The sequence below is a fragment of the Boleophthalmus pectinirostris genome, unplaced genomic scaffold, assembly GCF_026225935.1.
Source record: "Boleophthalmus pectinirostris isolate CB_2022bp ecotype Guang Dong unplaced genomic scaffold, ASM2622593v1 HiC_scaffold_20, whole genome shotgun sequence".
NCBI classification, from domain to species: Eukaryota; Metazoa; Chordata; class Actinopteri; order Gobiiformes; family Gobiidae; genus Boleophthalmus; species Boleophthalmus pectinirostris.
Window position 1 is genome coordinate 20,418,129 of NW_026571153.1, and position 22,735 is coordinate 20,440,863.

Here is a 22,735-nt window from a genome sequence, read left to right on the forward strand (position 1 = left end):
AATACGATATATCGATATTTCATTATTTCAGTATTTTTGCACATCCACAATCCTGACTAATGCTGTCAAACATAACAAAGGAGAAATTCAATTCTGTAAACTCAAACGCTTTTTGATCAAAATTTCTGTTGACAAGGTTAAAGCACAAATGATTCCTTTTCTCTGCTACGTCTTGGCATTATCTTGGTGGTTGTGCTATAGATCTTATCAAGATGTTTGTGTACTTTCGAGTGGTGGATGAAGTACTTAATTTTGCTACTTAAGTAAAAATACAGATACAGGAGTGGAAGATTACTCAGGTAGAAATATCAAATGAAAAAATCTAAGTACCAGTTTAAAAATGTACTTTAAGAGTAAAAATTCAAAGTATTTAGCTGAGATTTATAGCACAATTAAAGCATCAAATATTGTGATTTTGACAAAGAATGTAGCTGTAATTCAGTAATTCAATGGATTTCTTGCCATTTTTGTGCCTTTATGTAGTTGGTTTGCTCAAAGTTGAGATGTTAACTTAAAAGAAAAGTACTTTTTACTTTTCAGGCCTATTCAAAAATGTAGTGGAGGAGAAAGTACAGATACTTGCTCTCAAATACTTACTTTACTTTACTTTTAATTTTGTATGTTACCTTCCACCACTGGTACTTTCAAACGTGTCTGAAACTGTGGTTTTTCAGCTCTTGGAGCAGGCTCTTGTGATCGAGGAGCAATTGCGGCGGGCGGCGTATCTAAACATGACGCAGGACCCCAGTCACCCCGCCATGGCCCTGAACGCTCGCTTCGCTGAAGTGGAGTGCCTCGCCGAATCCCACCAGCACCTCAGCAAAGAGTCTCTGTCGGGGAACAAGCCCGCCAATGCCGTCCTACACAAAGGTCAGTCACCACAGCACACATACTAGTACATGATTCCCTACTCTGTTGTACTTACATAGAAACTATTAGCAGTTTGATCATAACCTGCGCAAATTACTGTTTCTCCAGCTACTGTATGTGTTTCTGACTGTAATGCTCATGCTGTAAAGCTCATGTTGTCATGGTAGTAAAATTTCAAACTTAATTGATGAAGAATAGCCTCAATGCTCAATATCAATTTTGACACCCAAACGGATCATTTTATAAGCTCTTTTTAGACAATATTGTAGATTTTAACACAAAATAATAGTATTTGTTTATTAAACCATGTGATATTACACTAGTTCTGATAAAATTCAAAAAAGGTCAAATTTTATCCAGTTATATGATCAATGTCTTCAACCTTTTATGGCTTAAATCTTATCATATAGCCAAAAAATAACCAAAAATTCCACTATTGCAAAGAAATTGTATACATGATAAATGCTGACCACAAAAAATATTGTTTCAGCTTTAATATACTGAATGATAAATTGATATAGTCATTATCTGACAGACCTACGCCTCTGTTATCTCTCAGTTATCTCTGCTAGCTGAAGGTGTCCTCTGTACAAAAGTGCCATTTCCCTATCACACAGTTCTTAAAGGGCCCATATTCTATTTTCTCATCTATGTTATAATGTTGTTTCCTCTTCAAAAATATCAGTAGGTAGTATTTTGAGATTTTGACTAATAAGCCAAGATTACTCAAACGTGTGCATGAAACAAAACAGAACTCAGGGTATGTTTCTGAGGAAGTAACAGCATTAAAAATAGCAAAAAGGACAGAAGAATCTAAATTTTGTAACATAGGATGCTTAATAGTGACATTGAAGGTTGGATGAAATACCAAGGACAAACAAGAGACAGTACAGTATACCTTACCTTCAATATGTACTAAATTATTTCACCCAAGAGAGAACACAATCATAAGCATTAGACAAGTTTTAAAAAGCCTATATTACGCAAATTTGACTCTTATGAATTTTAAGTCATATTATAATGTTGTGACCTCATCAAAAACATACCTGGAGTTGTGTTTTGTTTCATTCACAAGTTTAATCTTTTATTATTTGTCTGTCTACATCTTTGAAGTTCTAACTTGAAACTTATAGATATTGGCAATTCCGGGGCTGAAATTATCCAGATGATTCTAGTGAAGCTGTATGAAGTTTAAAAACACAGTGGAGCACTTCTTGTACTACCACATGACATCACAAGGTGGAACAGAGTGTTTTCCATTTCAGAGAAAAACTCAGCCTAAATGTGTAGGATTTGTGTGTTAAACATGTGAACCAAAACAACTCCAGGTATGTTTGTGATGAGGAAACAACATTATAACACAGTTCAGAAAACAGCATAATATGGGCCCTTTAAAGAATAAAAAAAAAAAGATACAATATGCAGCAGGGAGGAGTACTCGAGACTGAGATGCAGTCTTGACAGTTCTTTTTTTTATTTACAAAATGAATCTGTGTTTTTCTTGTTGTGCATAAATCTCTTATTCTTGACTAAATTGTCCAGTTGTCCCTCCACCTAATGTTCAGTAGTAAGCAGGGAAGCAGTACACCGTTAAAGATGCATTGTGTAATTTTTCTGGTGGAGGGTCCGTGCTCCAAATGCTTTTCTTCATGGAGATGTTATTGCTTTTTGGAAAGTTTCAAAGTATGCTATTAAACCTTTCTATCTTCATGGAGACCAAACCAGACCGAGTTATAGGTCAGATCCCTGGAGAGGCAACCCCACTCACAGTCAGAATACCTGTTTTTCTCTGTATTTTTGAGCTATAAAACCACTTGTAAATGAATACATGTAAAGTAGAGCTCTTTAATGTCATACTGTGGCACATTCCAGGTAGAGAAATTACATATCCATAGAAACAAGCAGGTGATGGACCTTCAACCAAAACGTTACATAGCGCACCGTTGAATAGGGACACTTTATGTAAACGAATCCCCAAAAAGTACCTTAATTTAATCCATCAGAAGTTCACTCAAAACTACAGCAGATCCATTTCTCAAAGCTCAGATAATCTTACAGGCTGTTAAGAGATCGCTCCAAAATACTTCCTCACAAACTCCTTGGCGAGCCTTGGCATGTTTGTGTTGTTTGAAAGGATTACGCGCTCAAACACTACTGTGCTTGTATTTCTGCACATTAAACCTCATAAATGGCCATAAACATCATTATCGAATTGCAGTGAGACTCCACTAGTCTGTAATCAGTGTTGCGTTTGATGAAAGGCGATGATGATAGAAAGACAGAATAATAAATGATGGGGACATAGTTCTTTGCCAAAATAGAATGGAACAGAATGTGTGGAAATAGAAGAGAACATTAAATAAAAGGAAAAATGCTTATATGTAGTTTTTCACTCAAACACTTGTAAGACTATACAGAGGACGTATAGAGTCTTACTGAAAACATACCACGCTGACTTTACTTCTTATATGGATTTGCAATTACATGGTAGACTACATTTTATTTAAAGATACAGTTTAATGATCTACATAATGAAGATTTTATAATTTCTGTGATGATATTATGCTGTTTTCTGATCTCTGTTATAATGTTCAAAAACATTCCAAACATACATAAGGAGTTGTGTTTTGTTTCATTCACGCATGTTTAACACACAAATCTTGCATATTAGACTATGGAGTGCTTCTCTCAATCAGAAAACATTCCACCTTCCACCTTGTGATGTCATGTGGTAATACAGGAAATGCTCCACCGTGCTTTTAAACATCATACATCTTCTTTAAAAACTAGAATCATTTAGATGATTTCAGCCATGGAATTGCCAATCTAAAGGTAAAAGGCAACTGTTAACTTGAAAACTACTGCTTCATGACATCAGAAGGTAGAACAGAGCATTTTGAGCTTTAGGATTGTAGACAGACTAATAATAAAGGGTTACTTGAACATGTGTAAATGAAACAAACACAACTTCAGGTATGTTTTAACATGGCTGAAAGCTCACAGGAGTCAATTTTGCATAATATAGGATCTTTAACTAAAACATAAAAAGCATTTACTATGATATTCAAAAGTAGTTTACTATAATTTTAACCCTTAGTCTTGAGTTGCTTGTGTGTTTTTCTGCCATAGTAGCTCATTTTGTGTCTGCTGGCTGGAAACAATGCCAAACTTTGACAGCTCTCTTTTATAGACTTGGCTTTGTAAAAACACCAGATCCTTTTAAACAGTTTTAAGTAAAGATTAACTAAACACAATGTTGCGATTTGCTGCAGCTAAAATAAGGGACAGTCTTCCAGAAGATGTGAAATGGGCCTCTGACAATGTTCAAATCTAGGTTCAAAACAATTCTGTACAGCTGATTGTGTGTGCTTTTATTGTCTTATTTGTTTGTATTGTGATTTTAATGTACCTTTCTTGGTCTGTACTTTGAAACTGAATTGGAATTACTTTGTGAGTAAATTAGTGTTGTCAAAAGTATAAAATATATCTGATACTATTCCATATTAAAACTAATATCAAAACTAGGTACTCAATTTGAGTATCGATAACATTGATTGAGCTTTCTTGAATAGCTTTATCAGAAGTATGAGATCTCATGGTAAGATAAAAATTACTATTATTTGTTATGAAATTGTATTGAGAAAAAGGAACATGTTTCATTGTGGTATACTAATCAGTATGTAGTATTTGGTCAGTTTCAAGTTCAAATTCAAGTTTCAAGTCACTTTATCAGAACAAGATCTCATGGTAACAAAAAGAAAGTACTATTATTTTGTTATGAAAATGACATTCTATTACTAAAAAGGAGTATATTTGATCTTCATTTTCGTATTGTAATGAGTATCGAGTACTGAGTAAATTCCTTAGTATCAAATTGAAGTCAGCATCATGACAACAGTAGGCCTGCACAGTTTGAGGTGCAATATTTTGCTACAGAGAAATATAATGATAAATGATAATACTGAAAATGCTTACACCAGTGACACAAAAGCAATAAAGATTTATAAAGATAAATAGCTGAATGGACCAATAACTATCCAGTAAGTTATTTTTTCAACCCTCTACAGCTTAGATCTTATTGGATTGGATTACAACTCAAATAAAAACAATCTTCCCATTATTGCAAAGCAAATGTACACAATGGTCAATATTCAGACCCAAAATATATAGTTCCAGCTTTCATATACTGAACATTGAAGTGATATAGTAAGTATCGTGACAGGCCTAGACAACACTACTTTATGTATGAATTGCGCTCCACAGCTGCCTCATTAGCTTAATTGTTGTTTCAGTGCTGAACCAGTTGGAGGAGCTGTTGAGCGACATGAAGGCAGATGTTACCCGGTTACCTGCCACCCTGTCCCGTGTCCCCCCTATCGCCGCGCGGTTACAGATGTCCGAGAGGAGCATCCTGAGCAGACTGGCGAGCAAAGGCACGGAAACCCACGCTGCTCCGGTCAGTAGTCATTATGATCTCTGTAGGTTATGTCCTCTTGTATATAATTGTGATATACTGTATTTATATTACTCTGTTTCTATTTTTTATTTTACTAGTAAAAATACTGCTTATTTAAAATGTATTATTACTATTTATATTTTTCTCTTTGTTATTATTTTATGATGTGTGAGATACCGTGTCCAAAGAATTTTCCTTGTGGATCAGTAAAGTTTGTCTTATGTCTAATGTAACACTTTGACTTAGATGGGCAGGATGGGAAGAACTAGATCCTCCTCCTATGAATTTATATTAAAGGGGGTCCTATGTGAGGCTTCTTGCCCAGGGCCCCCAAATTTCTGTTGACGGGCCTGACTTAGACAAACTTAATAGATTCACAAGGGAAATTATTTGGACACAGTAGTTCATACATCACAACAAATATAATAACAAAGAGCAAAAATATAAATGATAATAGTACATTTTAAATAAGTAGCAAAAATAACAAGAGACTGATGTCAAATAAGGGATAATAATTATATAACTCTCTAATCCCAGTTCAAACTAGGGTTGTACCAATACTTAGTCTTAGACCAGGGAAGTCGACAGGGGATGGGGGAAAGGGTCTGTTGTCCCGGGCTCCAGAGACTTAGAGGCCCAGAACTGGACCTTCCCTCTATCAATTTATATTAGAGGGAGATCTGTTGTTTTATTATGTTGTTATTGTATTAAATTGTAGATTTTTTATTTCTGTGTGTGCTGCAATTTGGAAACAGTCTTTATTTATGAAATGTGCTATAGAAATAAAGTGGATTGGATTGAGGATTGGATGTGAGGCTTCTTGTCCCGGGCTCCCAAGTTTCTGTCAACCGGCCAGACTTAGACTTAGACAGACTTTATGGATCCACAAGGGAAGTTATTTGGACACAGTAGCGCACACTTCACCATATATTATTATAATAACAAAAGGGCAAAAATATAAATAATGATAATAAATCCAAAATAAGTAGCAAGAATAGCAAGAGACTGGTGTCCAATAAGGCATAATTATATCAATATATGTGAATGTGCAAATAAAAATAAAAAATATCAAACTATAGCAATACAAATATATCTCTCAGCTAGAAATAAGAGGTTGTAAGGAGAAAACAGAGCAATATTGGTATCAGATCTCTGCACCAATTTTTTGATGGATCAGCCAAAAACTGTTCATTCGATGTCCTATTTTGGTCTATAAATTTGTGGACAAGTCACTGGACAATGTTGGCTCAAATACTTAATATTTTTCAAAGTTGTTATGTAGTTACTTAAAATGATAAATAACTGTTACAAAACACATTTTACCATACACAGTGTGTACTGCAAAAACTAAAATCTAGCCAAGTTAAGATGACTAGAATCAAAAAAGTTTTATCGTGATTTGAGTAAATTTCAGTTAACAAGTACAATTATCTACCAATGGAACAGGAATTTTTGTGGTTAAAATATGAAAATACATCTTGCAACACTTAAGATAAGAAAAACACAATTCTTTGCACTTAGAATAAGAAACAAAATCTAATGGCCCTTGAATTAAGAAAAACACACTTATTCCATTGGTAGATAATTTTACTTGTCAAGTTGAATCAACTCAAATAAAGTAAAATGTTCTTAATTTAAGTCATTTTAACTTAGCTAGATTGTTTTTTTCCAGTGTATTTAAAAGAAATAAATTATAGCTGTACTTTATTTACTCCCTGCCCTACTATTGGTTGATATCATTTAATGGCAGATACTTAAAACCAAAGTATCAGCATCAGTATTGGGATAGAAAAAGCTGGATCAGTGCATCTCTAGATCAAATGTGTGCCATCTACCAACCAAAACAGAGCCTATTATACTTTGTTATGTTGTCACTAAACGCTTGACTTATTTGGTATAATTCATCTGCCAGCTTACATAACTCTTCTTCCAAAAATAATTAGCGCTACTTTCTTTTGCAGCCCATCCCTCCTGGACCCTACGCCACCCCCCAAAACTACGGAGCACCTTTCACCCCTGCACCCCCCAGCGCCCTGCACCTCGGAGGGGCCAACTACAGCCAGATGCCTCCCGGATCTTTCATATCAGGTCAGTCAGAGGCAGTAGTCCGTGGACCATAAATAATTGGAAAGTTCTGCCGACAATCGTATTTAAAAATCTAAATGCGCTTATCTGCAGCATCAGGCAGCACACATCTGGAGTTCTTACTTTTGAAGTTTCTAAATATATGCTTTGTTTATATTCTGTATGCATGTGTTTGTGTCTTTTGAGGGGCATTTTTGCAAAAAGGCAAGTTTAAACTCTGCTACAGTCAGTAGTTATAATAAACTTCACTATGTTTAACTAACACAATCATTCAAAGATAACAACATGAGAGTTGTTTGATTGTCTTGGCATTTGACAGCACTAGATTTATGTTTCTCTCCTAAAGAGTTATGGCAGATAACTATTACTGTGTCTGGCAACAGAACTGATTTACGAGGGCACAGAGTTTACCCCATTATCTGTCATTTGAATACGAAGCATTCAACTTGATATTATGGTGTTGAAATGTCTATGTCTATTAACAAAAATGAGGGGGCTAGAAAGAAGCATGACTGAACCATTTTGTACATAATAGAAGTTACCCATATAAATCATGCTTTTATTACAGTTATTTCAATACATGTGTGCTATCCGTCTCATGTATCTTGAAAAATATATTGTAATGCTAATAATTCACAGGTTTGCAGTCTGATTTTCAAAGATACAGTAGCTAAAATCAGTCTGTCTAGATTCTTACCTGAGCTTTGGCATAGTAGGTCAAAGGGTTTAATATTACAACTGGGTGCCATAAATCCAGCCACAATGTATAATTACTATATTTACTGTTACTTTTTGAATTGTATCAAGTGAAAGGAATGTTAAATGACTAATGATATCCAACATCATCACCACAAGCATAACATAAGATGACAACATATATGACCAGAACAGTCTTGTGGAGGAGTAGAAATTGAAAAACAAAGTACTTACAGTATTTATTTCAGGAACACGTGTGGTGCAAAAATATGTACACTTTAAGGTCAACCTCTTAGAAGCAGCTATGGCGAGAGAAAGAATCCCGACCAGTAGCCTTGAAAGATTTGGGGGCTACATGTCAGTCAGCTTGCCATAGTGAGCCTTCATTACATTTGACAGTACACAGAGGAAAACTGTCTGGACTTGATTACTTGGCATGTGATTGTGAGCTAAATCGATCCAAATTGTTGCTTCGTTTTGAAGCTTTAAACTGAGTCCTTTCGCCTTTATATGGTCATATTGTTGTGGAAGAAACAAAAACTGAAAGACAGACAATGGAAAAGTGGTATTAAATGTGCTTAGGTTTCATTTCAATAGCCAGACGTGTGGAGAATGCATTTACCTGACAGCTTCCAAAGTAGCCTTATTTAAACACCTTGAGTCGACACTTCTGCTCCCGGTGCAGTTTAGTTGTGAAAACCTCAAAGTCCAGAGAAGCCCCATAATCAGGAAAACCATCTGCAGCGGGCGCTCTGAAGTCACTGCCAGATCAACACCTGAAATAGACATTACCAGAACCCAACGCAAACTGCCCCCGGTGTGTTCAGGCTCTTCATCTCATTACATGTCCGGGGTATAACTTGCACAGCACATAACACAGACACACAGGCACATTGTGCAACAGTGAGGGGCTGTCTGGAGGGCTATCAAACCTGTCTACTACATGCTTGCATTATCATGGCTCTTTTCTCGTGTGAAGCGCTACTGTAGCTTTCACTTGTCTTGGTAAATACTACATATTATCCAGAGGTCATTAGTTTATTCAGTTGTATGCCTCTGTGGTCTGTCAAAACTTCAATGCAACTTATTTTCTTAAAGTTAGTTTGATAACAGCATATGGTCAACAGACTGTGCTTGTGTGTCAGTGTTTGCAGATGTTTAGATAGCAGAGATGTTGCAGAGATAACTAGTAAAACCCGATATTCCCCAATAGCCTTACCCTGAAACCACAGCAGCCAGCTCTCCCAGTGCAGCGGTGGCCCCCCTCGCTCTATCGTGATTTATGTAATTGTAGACTGAAACATCTGTCAAAGACATTGCATTTTGGAAAGCCTGGGCCTATCTCTGAAAATGTCATTATGCTCAGCCTGTCTGAGTCTGGCCATGCCAAGAAAACATTCGGACTTGGTGCCGAAAGTATTTTGAGAGGAAGAGAAACCACAGAAGGAGTTTGGTTGTGTAAACGCCATGTTGTGACTTGCAAAGCGGCCGAGGGTTGGGTTGAGCCGAAATAGTCGCGTGTCCATTCGCTCTGAGGGGCCTCTCTGTGCGGAGGTTAGCGTCCTGAACTCTGGCAGCAAACGAGACCACGTTTATGGACTTGATTGGGATCACACTGGTGCTTGACCATTTAAGGCCGAGTCAGAAATACAGACATTTTCTGGGGTTACAATAACAAATGCTCTGATTGAGAGACCTCCTTAAGTGTCTCCTGAGAGAGGTTCTCATCTGCACTTGAGTACACAAAACAAATATATAAATATGCCCTGGGCGCTTTTACTGTTTTAGCTCCAGTGTCTGAACTTTGAACAAGCCCGCCTCCCAAATGAAGGACTATTTTGTGTTTCTAGATGGTAGCTGTGTAAACTGTGAATCATATTTTTGGAAAAACTGTTTCAGCCACCATTACGCCACACGGAGAACCACACAACTGCCGCGTACACACTCCTTGACCTCTGACCTCCGCAGAGAGGTTGTCTAAAGTCCCTACGGGGCGCTAAGTGTCTCTGCGACTCGCCACTACAGTCTGCCGCTTGTCTGCCCCCACAGAAGCTGGTGGCGGATCTACGGGAGCGGTTTGCCCCAAGACCAAGGAGCACGGCGTGGGGCAGAGGCAGCGCGTGGTGGACCTATGGAAGGATGGCAAGTCAGAGGGTGCCATAGGGTTAGAACTGAGGATGCCCAAGTCCACAGTCCACAGCATCATAGTGAAATATCGCCTTAGCAACACTGTGGAGAACCTGCCACGCAATGGACGACCAAAAAGACCCTGACCAGACAATTCAGGAATGTAAGAGCATGCAAAAGCCAACTTTAAAAGGGAGGACTGTTTGATTGAACCCTGAATGTAATCGGACAAAATAAATTTCCAAAAACGACTCAAGGATGGAGCACTTTGACACGACTGGAATGTAAGGAATAAAAGGTGAATAGTACAGACAAGAGGAGAGCGTCGCCGGAGGAAGTTATCAACAGAAGGAGCGGCAGCACTTTGATCTGTGAAAAAAAAAAAGAAAAAACAAGCAACCCAAAGCTGAGAGAACGAGAAAAGAGGAGTGAAGTACAGGCCCCAAACTTTAATGATGTGTGTGGGGGGCGGAAGGAGGGGGTGAGGCAAAGCTATACTCAACTCCTCCAAGCAAGGAAAAGGCAATATTTATGAAAAAACATTGCGATTTCACATCTCAGAATGAACCAAACATACTTTTATTATAAGATTCTCTTCATCACCTATTTTTGGAGGCTTTTTGGCGTTTCTCCCTCTAAAGAGATTTCCCAGTGGATCAATTCTTCATGGGGCTGACAGAGTGAACAAGGCTGTCCCTGGCTCTGACCCTGCACTCCCTCATTCCTCCACTGTCCACTCCTCCGGCTCTCCCTCTCTCACACAAGCAACCATTTGTGCACCGAGACCTCACACAAGTCCTCAAATCTGCAATAATTTCACTTTTTGGATGACTATATGAAGAATCAAAGTTCATCACCTCTTTTTGGATGACTTTAATTGTGGCATTCCTATGTTTTGTAGCAGAGATTTAAAGGTGCAGTATGTAACTTTATACTACCATTTCCTTGTCTGCATGGTTTGCCAGACAAAGATCAGATCTATGGAGAGGCAACCCCCATTCACAAAGGCAACCCCATTCACAAAGAAGACAATTAAAGCACTAATAATAAATTGGCAGGCAAAACAATAACATCTCCATGGCAGCTGGTGTACACTCTTCAACGTACCTGGGATCAAAAATATATATTTCTCTAAAACTTTACAAAGATTTGAGTCTGAATCTTGAATCTCCCAAGGGTGTCCATACCAAAACAAATATGGCTACTTAAGAGGAAAAAAGAAAGGAAAAAAAAAATCGCAGGTAACTGAAAAACATTGCCAGTTTCTGCAAAATCAGTGAGTGAAGGTATTGAAGGTATATGAAGAAATTTAAATTTGTTCAAAATAATTGGTGGCCAATCAGCTCCTTTGTTTTATATGCATCTCTGAAATAAACTAATCTGATTGGATGGCCATGTTTGAGCCTAGCCCTATATAAAAAATAAAGAGCTCATTCTGGACTTCCCTGGCAACTCTTCCAGTAAAGTTACGTAGTGCACCTTTAAAAATATGTTAGTAGCATTAATATCAGTGATGTATTCAACGTATAATACTATAGCACTTTAATGAGGTAGCCTAAAGGGAAATATCACATGACCAAAGAACCCAGACAAGTATTGGTCTTTTAGAATCCACTTTTTCTTCGAAGCTGCTGTTCCATAATTAATGCTCTGTCCCCGAACACTCCAAGAAGAAGACTTTGAAGCGATATCTTTGTTCAGACTTCTCTTCTCTTCTTTATTGTGACAGAGTGATGGATTCCACGGTGGAAAATGTCCCCCCAATTGCCGAGAAAATAAAACACTCTGGACTCTGTCACGGTATTTTTTTCCTTCTCTTTTCCAGCCCGGCGTTCGTTCTGTGGAGCTGTACATCACAGTGACATCCCACAGTCGAAGCAAAACCAAATCATCTGCTTCCTACTTTATTTTTTAGAAAAGACAGATCAGGCTCATGGTGCAAACATTTTTATTACACAAAATGGATTCTTGTGAGTTTTAAGCCATGTTATAATGCTGTTAGCTCCTTAAAAACATATACGAGTTCTGTTTTATTTCATTCACACATGTTTAACATCACAACAACAGCAAGCTCAAAATGCTCTGTTCCACCTTGTCAGTGACAAGCTCACAGCTATCTTTAGTTCAGTAAAGATTGGCTCTCCAGATTCCAGGGCTGAAAGTATCCAAATTATTTTAGTGAAGGTGTATGGAGTTTAAAAAAGACAGTGGAGAGTATTACCACATGACATCACAAAGTGTGTGTTTTCCATTTGAGAGAAGAACTCAGAAGCCTAAATTTACAGGGCTTGTGTGTTAAACATGTGTGAATGAAACAAAACACAACTCCAGGTATGTTTTTGATATGTAAACAACATTATAACATAGATGAGAAAGTAATGCAGAATAGGCCCTTTAAGGATAATGAGTGGTTTGTAAGTTGCAGCTCAGTGGTATTTCCCTTTAAGGTGAAGGATTTAAAGTCCAAGGATGTGTGGTGGAAGTGCGGCCGGCAGTGACGGTATACAGTACTCGTCTTGATCTGATGTTTATTTTGTGCTCTGTTTGGTTTGGTGGAAATATGCTGCGTTTAACATTTCAACAACATGAGTCCAAAACAAAATGCTTTCCCTTTTAAGCATTTTATGTCATGAAATCTGCTACTCTGCTATGCAAGTTTAAATGGATTTTATGAGAAATCATCTTCACATTAAATATAGCCCCATAGTCTTTGAACCCAAAGAGAGTTTGTGCTATAGGTTCTACATGTCAAACAGTACATGTAGGCCATAATGAAGTAAAAGTAGTTAAGTTAAGTAGTTAAGTACTGTATCTAAGTATACCATTTAGATATCTGTACTTTATTTAAGTGCATTTTAAAACTGGATACTTTTTACTTTTGCTTCACTACTCGAGAGCAGGTATCTGTGCTTTCACAATGTTTTGGAACTGAAGTGAAAAGTAAAAGTATTTTTATGATAGTTTCAGGCATGCTGAAAAGGCTGAGGTTAAATAAAAACAGATAGAATAGAAGAGTTTTTGTTCTATCTCTAACTAATAAATTTAACAAAATGGAACTGCTAAACAAAATTCACCACAAATCTGTATCAAAATCACTACATTTGAAGCTTTATTAGATTTCAGTATCTGCTTGAAATACTTTTACTTTTTACTCTTTAAGTATACTTTGAAACAGGTACTTTAATACTTTTATTTACATTGATTTTTTTCATAGGATACTTGTACTTTTACTTGAGTATTTTTTGCTTCAGCATCTGTACTTAAGTACCAAAAGTTTTTCTTTCACCACTGATGTAGGGCAGCTTGTAGAGCAGTATTATACGTCGTCTTTTACATTTGCTGAGTAGGCAATATTTCCACCTAGTGCAATAAGTCATGTTATTAGACCAACTTTTTACCGTGATGAAAACTTCTGATTAGACTTGAACACTCCCTGCGTATTTCTCTCATGTAGATATATAAATACACTGTTGTATGGTCTACCTCTAAAATAGAAGCCTTGCTGTTTTAGTTGGTGGTTGACAGTTCAGGCTCACAAGGTTGTTTCTGATGAAAGGTTCTGGCTTTGACGTACTCACGCAGAGCTGCTCAGTAAATGCAAAAATTCAGCATTTTCTGCCAAGATGGCAGTGTGGGGCTCTATCAGATCAGGGCCGGACCTACAGCAGAGAAAACAACTCTACCTCCTGTTATAGACTTTTGTAGACTTTAGCTTTGTCAAACTCTGAGTGTTACTGAGTGACTCTAAATTACTGGATTAAAGTGTTACTGTAAGCACAAGCACTGCCAGATGGAAATGGGACTATAAAATAAATATAGACCAAAAAAGTCCTGTACAACTGTGAGGAGATCAAGGGACTGGTATTAAAAGACTAGAAGAGCCTCACTGTTGAGCACAATGAGATGCTATATTTGTCCTTAGTGTAAATTTAGAACATTTTCTAGTGTTTTTGGCATAACACCAGTGAGTTTAACTATCATCTGTTGTAACCTCAAATGCCTTCTTAGAGCCTGGCCAATGCCTCATGTTCGGAGACTGATACTGAAAACTGATGACAGCATTTTCAGCTTCAGTTCATATAAAATGTCACTGGTGGTCATCTGAGCCAGACAATATGTTCATAATTAGTCTGACTCTTTGAGATGGCGTTTCCATGGCGGCAACAGAACATGCCTATGAACACAGTTAAGAGACCATACAAGAATGTAAAGCTTCAAATTCACACATATATTAGTTTAAAGGGCCTATATTATACTATTTTCTGTATGTTGTGTTTTCATCACAAACATACCTGGAGTTGTGTTTTGTTCCATACAGCCATGTTTAATGCACAAATCATGTATATTTAGGCTCAGTTCTGAGCCCTCTTTTAAACAGAAAACACTTTGTTCCACCTTGTGACGTCATGCGGTAATAAAAGAAGAGCTCCACTGTATTTTTAAACTCCATACATCTTCACTAGAATCATTTAGATACTTTCAGATTGGGAATTGCCAATCTCTACTACTCTACTAAAGGTGAAGGGTAGCTGTTAACTTGAAAACTACTGCTTCATGACATCATGAGGTGGGACAAAGCGTTTTGAGCTTTGGAGATATAGACAAACTAATAATAATTAGGGTAAGATTACTCAAAAGTGTGTGAATTAAACCCAACTCAATGTATGTTTTTGAGGAGTATGAATTAACAGAAATAGCAGTTAGTTTTAGTTTATTCTTAAAGTCAATAAAAACATTCAAAGACAGTAATATGATCAACTTCCAATGACAACACAGGCTATTTAAAATCAAGCCCAGAAATTTCCTAACATGGTTCCGACTTGAGTGTATTCCTAGAAGCATTTTATTCATCCATGTTTACAGTATTCCCTATTAACTCTCAATTCAGGTCTGAGTATTATGTCCAATGATGGATTCAAACGCTTAAATGGTAGCTATATAAACTCCATACATTATCCAATATTATAATCCTGTAGTCTGCAGTGAACTCCAGAGGTCCTTATGTAAATCGGCTGCTCTTTCACCTCCGTGTGTTTGACTTTTATCTCACTCCTCTACCTCTCTACCTCCCTCCTCTTCAGCATCCCCTGTTCTGGCCTCCGCTGGACCATTGCCATAAGTTTTCCCAACAGCGCTCCCCCCTTTGGCTCTGGAAGTGCGCTCAGGCAGTGGTGGATGTCTGCAGCTTAACACAGCTCTTATCGCGGGTTTTGATCAGTGTGGGGGTGTTACGGCAGTTTATTTTCTCCCATGGCACTGGCGAGAGAAGTACGCTGAGTGTCTATTCTTGGCGTTGTTTTGAAAAGAAGCCCGCCCGCTACACTCCCCTTTGCAGTTTCACACTACACTGCGCAGACATGAGAAAAGCCAATCCCTCACTGTCTTGTTGTAGAGTTGTACTGAGAAGTAACATTCTAAATTTTAATTATTGTTATATAGTTATTATTCTGATCTTAAAGGTGAACTGTGTAACTTTTCTGGAGGGGGTCTGCAACATTTTGTCTCCTTGGAGATGTTAATGCTTTGATTTAAATTGTCCACAGTATGGTGTCTTGCTCAAAAATATCTTAAAAACATCCATTCTTACTGTGAGTGGGCTTGTCTCTTCACAAATGTAATCTGTAATTTGCTAGCAAGTCTTCATGAAGATTTATAAGTTTATTGCTATACTTTCTATATACATTCTAGGCATGCCTCCATGGAGACAAGCAGGTGACTCCAACAAACAAGTTGCACAGTGCACCTTAAAGTAGTCTGTTTTTTTTAGTACAGATGGTACTTATGACAGTGTGTATATGTATATATGACAGTGTATGTAGTAATGAAATACTGTATGCCTGGTTTCTCATTAAAATGTACAAAACATAATTTTTATTTGATTATTTTAGTGCTTTATCTTTTTTGACAATTTTTGGTGGTTCAGTCATTACTTTTTTGGAAAAGGTGCTCTTTGAACCTTTTCAGGAAGAGGGTCTACCACCTTGTTTCTATGAAGATGCTATAGCTCTGCCTAGGATGTTTCACAATAAGGCAATCATCTTGTTTATCTCCATGGAGACAAGCAGGTGATGCCATTAAGCCAAGTTCCAGGTCAGAACTGTGGAGAGCGGAGCCCACTCACAGTAGTGATTTTCCTGGTATTATTGAGGAATAAAACACTGAGAATTTAATAAATGCACCATAGATAAGTTAAATGCCAGGCAAAACAACAACATCTCCATGGAGACAAGCAGGTAGAAGACCCTCCACTAGAAAAGTTACATAGTACACCTTTAAATCACATATTACAGCCTTCCTTCTCTCTCTCACAGACCATAGAATTATCTCTAGATTTCTGTGGAAATACATGAAAATCTTAAAAAAGAATGAGGGAGGATTTCCTTTACAATTGTGAGACAGAGCCAGTACCATGGAAGTCTCTCACCAAGTACTGCTACTTCTACTATTCTTTGATATAATGTTTTAAGGCATGTTTTATCAGCTCCCCTATACCATTCCAAAATATGCAGTTTGCAACAGAAGACTGTTGGAAGACTTATGTAAGAGTATTCTTTATTTAGTATTCTCAAATATTTTTGTTCTGTCTGTACAGTTTCTTTAAATCTTCAGGCCTTGTCATCAGATGTTCGTGATAACATCAGAAAACATTATACCAAGCTATATGTTGATGTTAAACGGTGCATTAAATTACACTGTGGAAGTTGTTGAAATATTTGACACTATAGGAGGACTTCGGTCTGTGCTGGCCAAAGCCAACCATCCCAACCAGGTCTTTTGATACAGACCTGTGGCATTAACCAAGTTTTAATTTTGATGAAATTTTACCATAATCAATTATAAAAGCATGCTATTGATACAAAATAAATGAAATTCTCCTGAATGTTATGGCTGCTTGTTATGCCCCACAAAACCTGCAGAACAGTCATATCTACTCTGACACAAATCACTGATAATTATCTATACCCCCTCGAGTTTAAACGACCTAATGTATGTTGTGCTATTTTCTGATCCATATTATAATGTTTCCTCATTACAAACATACCTGGAGTTGTGTTTTGTTTAATTCACACAAACCCTGCATATTTAGGCTCAGTTCTTCTTTCAAACAGAAAACACTCTGTTCCATCTTGTGATGTCATGTGGTAATACAGGAAGTGCTCCACTGTGTTTTTAAATGCCATATACCTTCACTTGAATTATTTGGATAATTTCAGCCCTGGAATTGCCAATCTCCACTGAACTAAAGTTAAAAGGTAGTTGTTAACTTGAAAACTACCACTTCATGACATCACAAGGTGGAGCAGAGTATTTTGAGCTTTAGAGATATAGATAGAATAATAATAAAGAGTTACTCAAACATGTGTGAATGAAACAAAACACAAATCCAGGAATGTTTTTGATAAAGTAACAGAATTATAGCATGACTTAAGGGTCACAAGAGCCAAATTTGCGTAATACAGGGCCTTTAACTTTTGACAGTCCATAAATAATAGTTTCAAATATTCTCCATTTCAATTGTAACCCAAATCTTTGCGGATACAATATTTTCTTTTGGATAATCAATCAGCTCTAGTCCAATAATCTCAAAAGCATGCCTGTACTTATTGCCAATTCAGCGAGCCAAAAAACAAAGATGGCCACCTCAAAGCTAGTTTGATCCTAGTGGTCTCAACGGATCAAAGAATATTTGACCAAAACTGTAAATCCTGTGTGTTGTGGACCACATCTTGATTTGATATGTTTCAGTTTGACAGGGTAGATTCTCTCTTAAAGGTGCACTATGCAACTTTTTGGTTGGGGTTCTGTCACCTGCTTGTTTCTATGGATATTTCATTGCTCTGCCTGGAATGTTCCACAGTATGACACTAAACAGCTCTACTTTACATATTAAAATTGCAGTTAGTAGTTAGTAGTGTTATATCTTGAAAATTCCAGACTAAGCAATGATGTCTCCATGGAGAAACCACGGACCCTCCACCAGAAAAGTTACACAATGCATCTTTAACTCATCTCTGATTTGCACAGTTAGGATTAATTAATTTTAGCAGTTTAAGATATAAAACCGAAAGACACTCTATTAAATCTACAGTCCCTTTGTAAACATCCCAGCACCCTTTCTGTATTCTTTTGTAAATTAACTAATTCTGTTTTTAAGAACCGGTTGACTGTCAAAGGTAAAAAATAATCCAACTTGAAAAAAAATTGTGGTTTTGTCAATTTGAAGCCATCTGGTTTTTATAAGTGTTTCTCAAACTGTGGTATACAGATTTATCCTGAATTAAATTAAGTAAATCCCACTCACAATCATAGTATCATTACAAATTGTAAGTACTTCTTCATGACTGTTGATACTTCCCAGGGGGTGTGATGCTAACTGAAGGCACTACTCTGTCAGAAGCTCTGTTAGACTCTAATCTGATCTTTGTTTTAACATAATCTGACCATGAATAACCAATGTAGCTGGAACTACAACAGGTAAACTGATTTGTGCTGTTAAACAAGTCCTTCTCAAATAACATTACAGTCGGCACGCTAGCTTGCATTAGAAAAACATCAGATTTTCAGTTAGTCTTTCACATTTGTTGTTGAATATCAAACAGCTAAACAGGACCATGAACGCTCGTATTGATTACAGGCTCCTGAAAATGTGCTGTTTGTATTTTAGACTATCTCAGAACTTTTTTTTGGATGTGTTTTGTTCATTTTGTCTCCATGGCAACTATAATGAACATTCCTTCATAAATATACATGTAGAACACCGCCAACGCGATATTACTGCAAAGTTAATGCTAAACTCTGTTAGTGCTGTTTACAGTGGTGTCATATTTCTGTAATATGATTTTACATTGACCTAAGATCTCACTGTAATGCCTGCTACACTGTATAATATGACTTAGACTTAAACATTATTGATCCACAAGGGAAATTACTTGGACACAGTAGCTCACACATCACAATATAATATAACAGAAAGAAGAAACTGGTGTCAAATACGGTGTTATATAAATGTATATGTACAAGTAAAAATAAAAAATACAGACAGCACTTCCCTTTCAAAATTTGGTAATTGGGTTTGGGTGAAAACATATGAAAAGACAGTGGACAGATGTATCACTGTACTAGACTCATTTTATAGAGCATACGCTGTTCTTCCTGTCCCTAAAGTGGAGGCAGAGAGAGAGAAAGAGAGCGAGAGATGGGAGGGGTAGAGAGAGAGAGAAAGAGAGAGCTGGAACGACTGCACTTAAATCTGGTGTTTATTTGTCGTCCACAGTGTTGAACGGGCCTCCCATGTCCGTGAAGAAGGAACGCGAGGCTGAACTTCTCATCAACCGACGGGAGCAGCGCAGCGGAGAGGTCATCTGTATTGACGACTAGACCACGCCCCCTTTTACACAGTGTTTTACCCATTGACTGACCGAAGGCGTACCTTGTTTTTGATTGTAATAGCTCCTATAGCCAACACTTTTACAGAGCTGTAGATTTGGGAAACAATTGTTATTATTATTATTTTTATTTTATTTTTTTTAGCACTAACTGGTACTCCTTCATGAAACGCAGTATTCCCACGCACATGTGCACTTACTGTCCGCGCATATAGTCCATCAGATTCTTGTAACTATCTCTGCCTCAAACCAAGACTCCTCATGATGTCCAAGGCCTTCAGGATGGGCCTGGCGTTCCTCTAGGGTTGCTATTTACTAACCTCGCCTACACGCAATCATCTTTCCTTACAACTCACCAGGAAACTGCATGAAAATCTCTCCATCCCTCAAAGCATGCTCTAAACACAATATAAAGTGAAATAATAATAAAAAGATAACAGCTGTGCCTACAATTGTTTTAATACTGTCTATTTTTTCTGAGATGCTTTTTCTCAGACTTGGGAGTATTTGAGCACAGCGTCTCCTTTTTGCATTTTTTCAACGGTACTTATAGATAACGCAACGCAGGTGTAATAATTTTTGATTTTTTGCTGTCGTCCCGCCACGCTCCACTGTCTGCCATTTTGAATTTCATCCTTGTACAGAGCTATGAGGTATCTCTCTGAGGTTTACATGGCAACCGTGCCAAGCCTCAACAATGCTATTTTTCAGAAAAGATCTCCTATGAATGTTTATAGCCTTTCATAAGTAAGTCAGTGTTATCAGACCTTCCCTTCTACACTCCTCAATACTATGTTTTCCAAATTTCTATTACTTTCTACCAATCCTGTGATACTTTGCATATTTAAGCATTTGTGATTATCTCTTGTGTTTTTACTCTACACAGTTCTGAGTATTGTTGTCGTCAATGTTGCTGTTTTATTCTTGTTGCTACTATTTGAGAAAGAGCTTCTACCAAAAGAGACATTTTTTGTAACTATGTGTCCAACAGGATGCACTTAAATTTGCCATGTTGTTCTATAACTCCAAGAGAACGAAGAAGTTGGCCTGTAACTTCAGAAGTGGATATTACACATTTTGTTTGCTTACATTTTAGATTTGGGGCTTGCAAATAACATGTATGAAACTATGTAACCCTAAAGGCTACTATAAGCAAATAAAAATGTATCTTATTGAATTTCAAGTATTATACTTAAAAATCCTAGGCTGGAAATCCATTTTATACAGTTATCATTAAAAAGCGCCTTAATAATCATAGCTGGAAATGTAAGTCATCAAATTAATTTATGAACCTGATGTCAAGTGTAAATCCTAGTGTAGTTTCATTTAATTTAACTAAAAGTGTCCAAGAGTTATTCCCATTCCCATGCGTTTTGCACGGTTCTAACCAGGAAATTCAGATTTCCGAGGTTGTTGCAACCCCCGAGCTAAAATGTTGCGTCGCTAAAACAAAAGCACTTAGTTCTTTTTCTCCATGTTTCTCCTCGTCTTCTGGGCAGGATTTTGTGTTCATTTCTGGGTATCTTGTGTCACTGTGTATGTAGTGATCAAACGATGAGTGACAGTGAAAACATGTCAATAATGACGCATCTTTTATTTTCTTTTCCTTTTTTGGTTTTTAATAAAACTGAATGAATCAACTCAGAGGCTTTGTCACTTTTTCTCAATTCACTGTAACCTGCACAAAAAAATGTCTACTTAACTAACAGCACTCATAGTAGTTTTGTACTTGTTTGAATAGTTTGTATTGTATATTGTTTCTTGTACCAGTGAATCTCTGAGGTACACAGAATAATCTTTCATCAGTGTGGGAAGAGTATTAATTATCTTAAGTATATTTTATTATATACACAGCTTTGCTACTGAGTCTGGAAAATCTCCTTGTCACCCTCTTAAAACATGTTCCAATTTGAACTCTATAAAGGCGTTTGAGGTTAATCAAACATTTGTCCTTTAAAAAGCCTTAAAAATTATTTTCTGTTTTGGTATGAGCATCCAAGGACACAAGTGGTGACAGGAAATTATTTTCACTTTCATCACAGCTAGAGCTCACTGTATTATAATTCTCTCTAATTCAGGTAGGCTAACTACTGAAGCCGTGTAGTTTAAAAGGGGCTTAATCACTGCTCAAACTGATGACAAATTTCTCACATTTTAGCTGACAGTTGGTGGCTCTTCAGAGCAGATGTCTGTACTCACATTAAACTCTGCACTAAACTCATTATAACTGCAGGTCAGGGGACGTGGCATCGTGTGCAGAGAACACCAACTGTTCACCAAGGAAGGGGGTGATTTTAGTGAACTTTCTTAACTGAAAAAAAAAGCTTAAAAGCATCACACTGAACAGCACAGTCTACTGTCTTTGTAAAGCCCTACAGCATTTAATAACAACATTTTATTTTATTTTTTATTCATTTATTTTTGCAAACCCAAGCTAAATCCCAGGTTGCTTTATTCAACTGAAAGCTGAGTAGAACCACTTAAAATATATATATTATATATGTTAAATATTCTGACTACCGTCAGTTCTAAACCAGATCTATAACAGGACTGAACAGGTCTAAATTAGAACTACACCATTGCTCCAGGAGTTCTAAACAAGGACTAACCCAAAGAAAAAGAGAAAATGCATTATAAGTCTAGAGGGGTCTGTGTACCACAGTTTGAGAACCACAGACTTTGCCTGTCCGTTGCCATAACTACCTCCACCCATTGATTCTTGTCATGAGCGGAGGTTGTGAAAATAACTGTAAAGTCAATGTCTTCTTCCCATAATTTAGTGATTTGGATCTGTGTCATTGTTTTGTTAGATTCATATGTTGATTAATGAGAAAACAACCAATGTACAGGCACTTGACCGATCACTATTTAACATCTAACGCTCACAAAGAGGCGAGTCTTAAACTATTCATATTACACTATTTTCTTAACTAAACTTTATATCTATGTTATAATGTTGTTTCTTCATTACAGACATACCTCGGGTTGTGTTTTATTTCATTCACACATTTAACACACAAACCCTTTATATTTAGGCTGAGTTCTTCTCTCAAAATGAACACTCTGTTCCACTTTGTGATGTCATGTGGTAGTACAGGAAGTGCTTCAATGTGTT

General features: G+C 37.1%; 1 protein-coding gene across 4 annotated transcripts; it reads left to right on the forward strand.

The window, feature by feature from the left end:
• On the forward strand, nt 1-21,260 carry LOC129409816 (chromodomain-helicase-DNA-binding protein 3-like). 4 transcript variants are annotated; one of them, XM_055156589.1, is made up of 4 exons: nt 1-870; nt 5,163-5,326; nt 7,288-7,414; nt 10,157-16,153. In XM_055156589.1, the coding sequence occupies exons 1-4, from the start codon at nt 732-734 to the stop codon at nt 10,378-10,380; spliced, it is 654 nt and encodes a 217-aa protein (XP_055012564.1). In that variant the 5' UTR covers nt 1-731; the 3' UTR covers nt 10,381-16,153. The 4 variants fall into 4 exon arrangements, with proteins under 4 accessions (XP_055012564.1, XP_055012566.1, XP_055012565.1 ...); XM_055156591.1 differs by lacking the exon at nt 10,157-16,153 and adding an exon at nt 19,509-21,260 and having other exon boundaries at nt 15-870; XM_055156590.1 differs by lacking the exon at nt 1-870 and adding an exon at nt 1,668-1,757.
• The last annotated feature ends 1,475 nt before the right edge of the window (nt 21,261-22,735 follow it).

Excerpts from the sequence above, each read along its gene's own strand:
- LOC129409816 (XM_055156589.1), top strand. The coding sequence starts at position 732 with ATGACGCAGGACCCCAGTCACCCCGCCATGGCCCTGAACGCTCGCTTC. Across the intron at positions 871-5,162 it reads CAATGCCGTCCTACACAAAG|TGCTGAACCAGTTGGAGGAG; the intron begins GTCAGTCACCAC and ends TTGTTGTTTCAG. Across the intron at positions 7,415-10,156 it reads TCCCGGATCTTTCATATCAG|AAGCTGGTGGCGGATCTACG; the intron begins GTCAGTCAGAGG and ends CTGCCCCCACAG.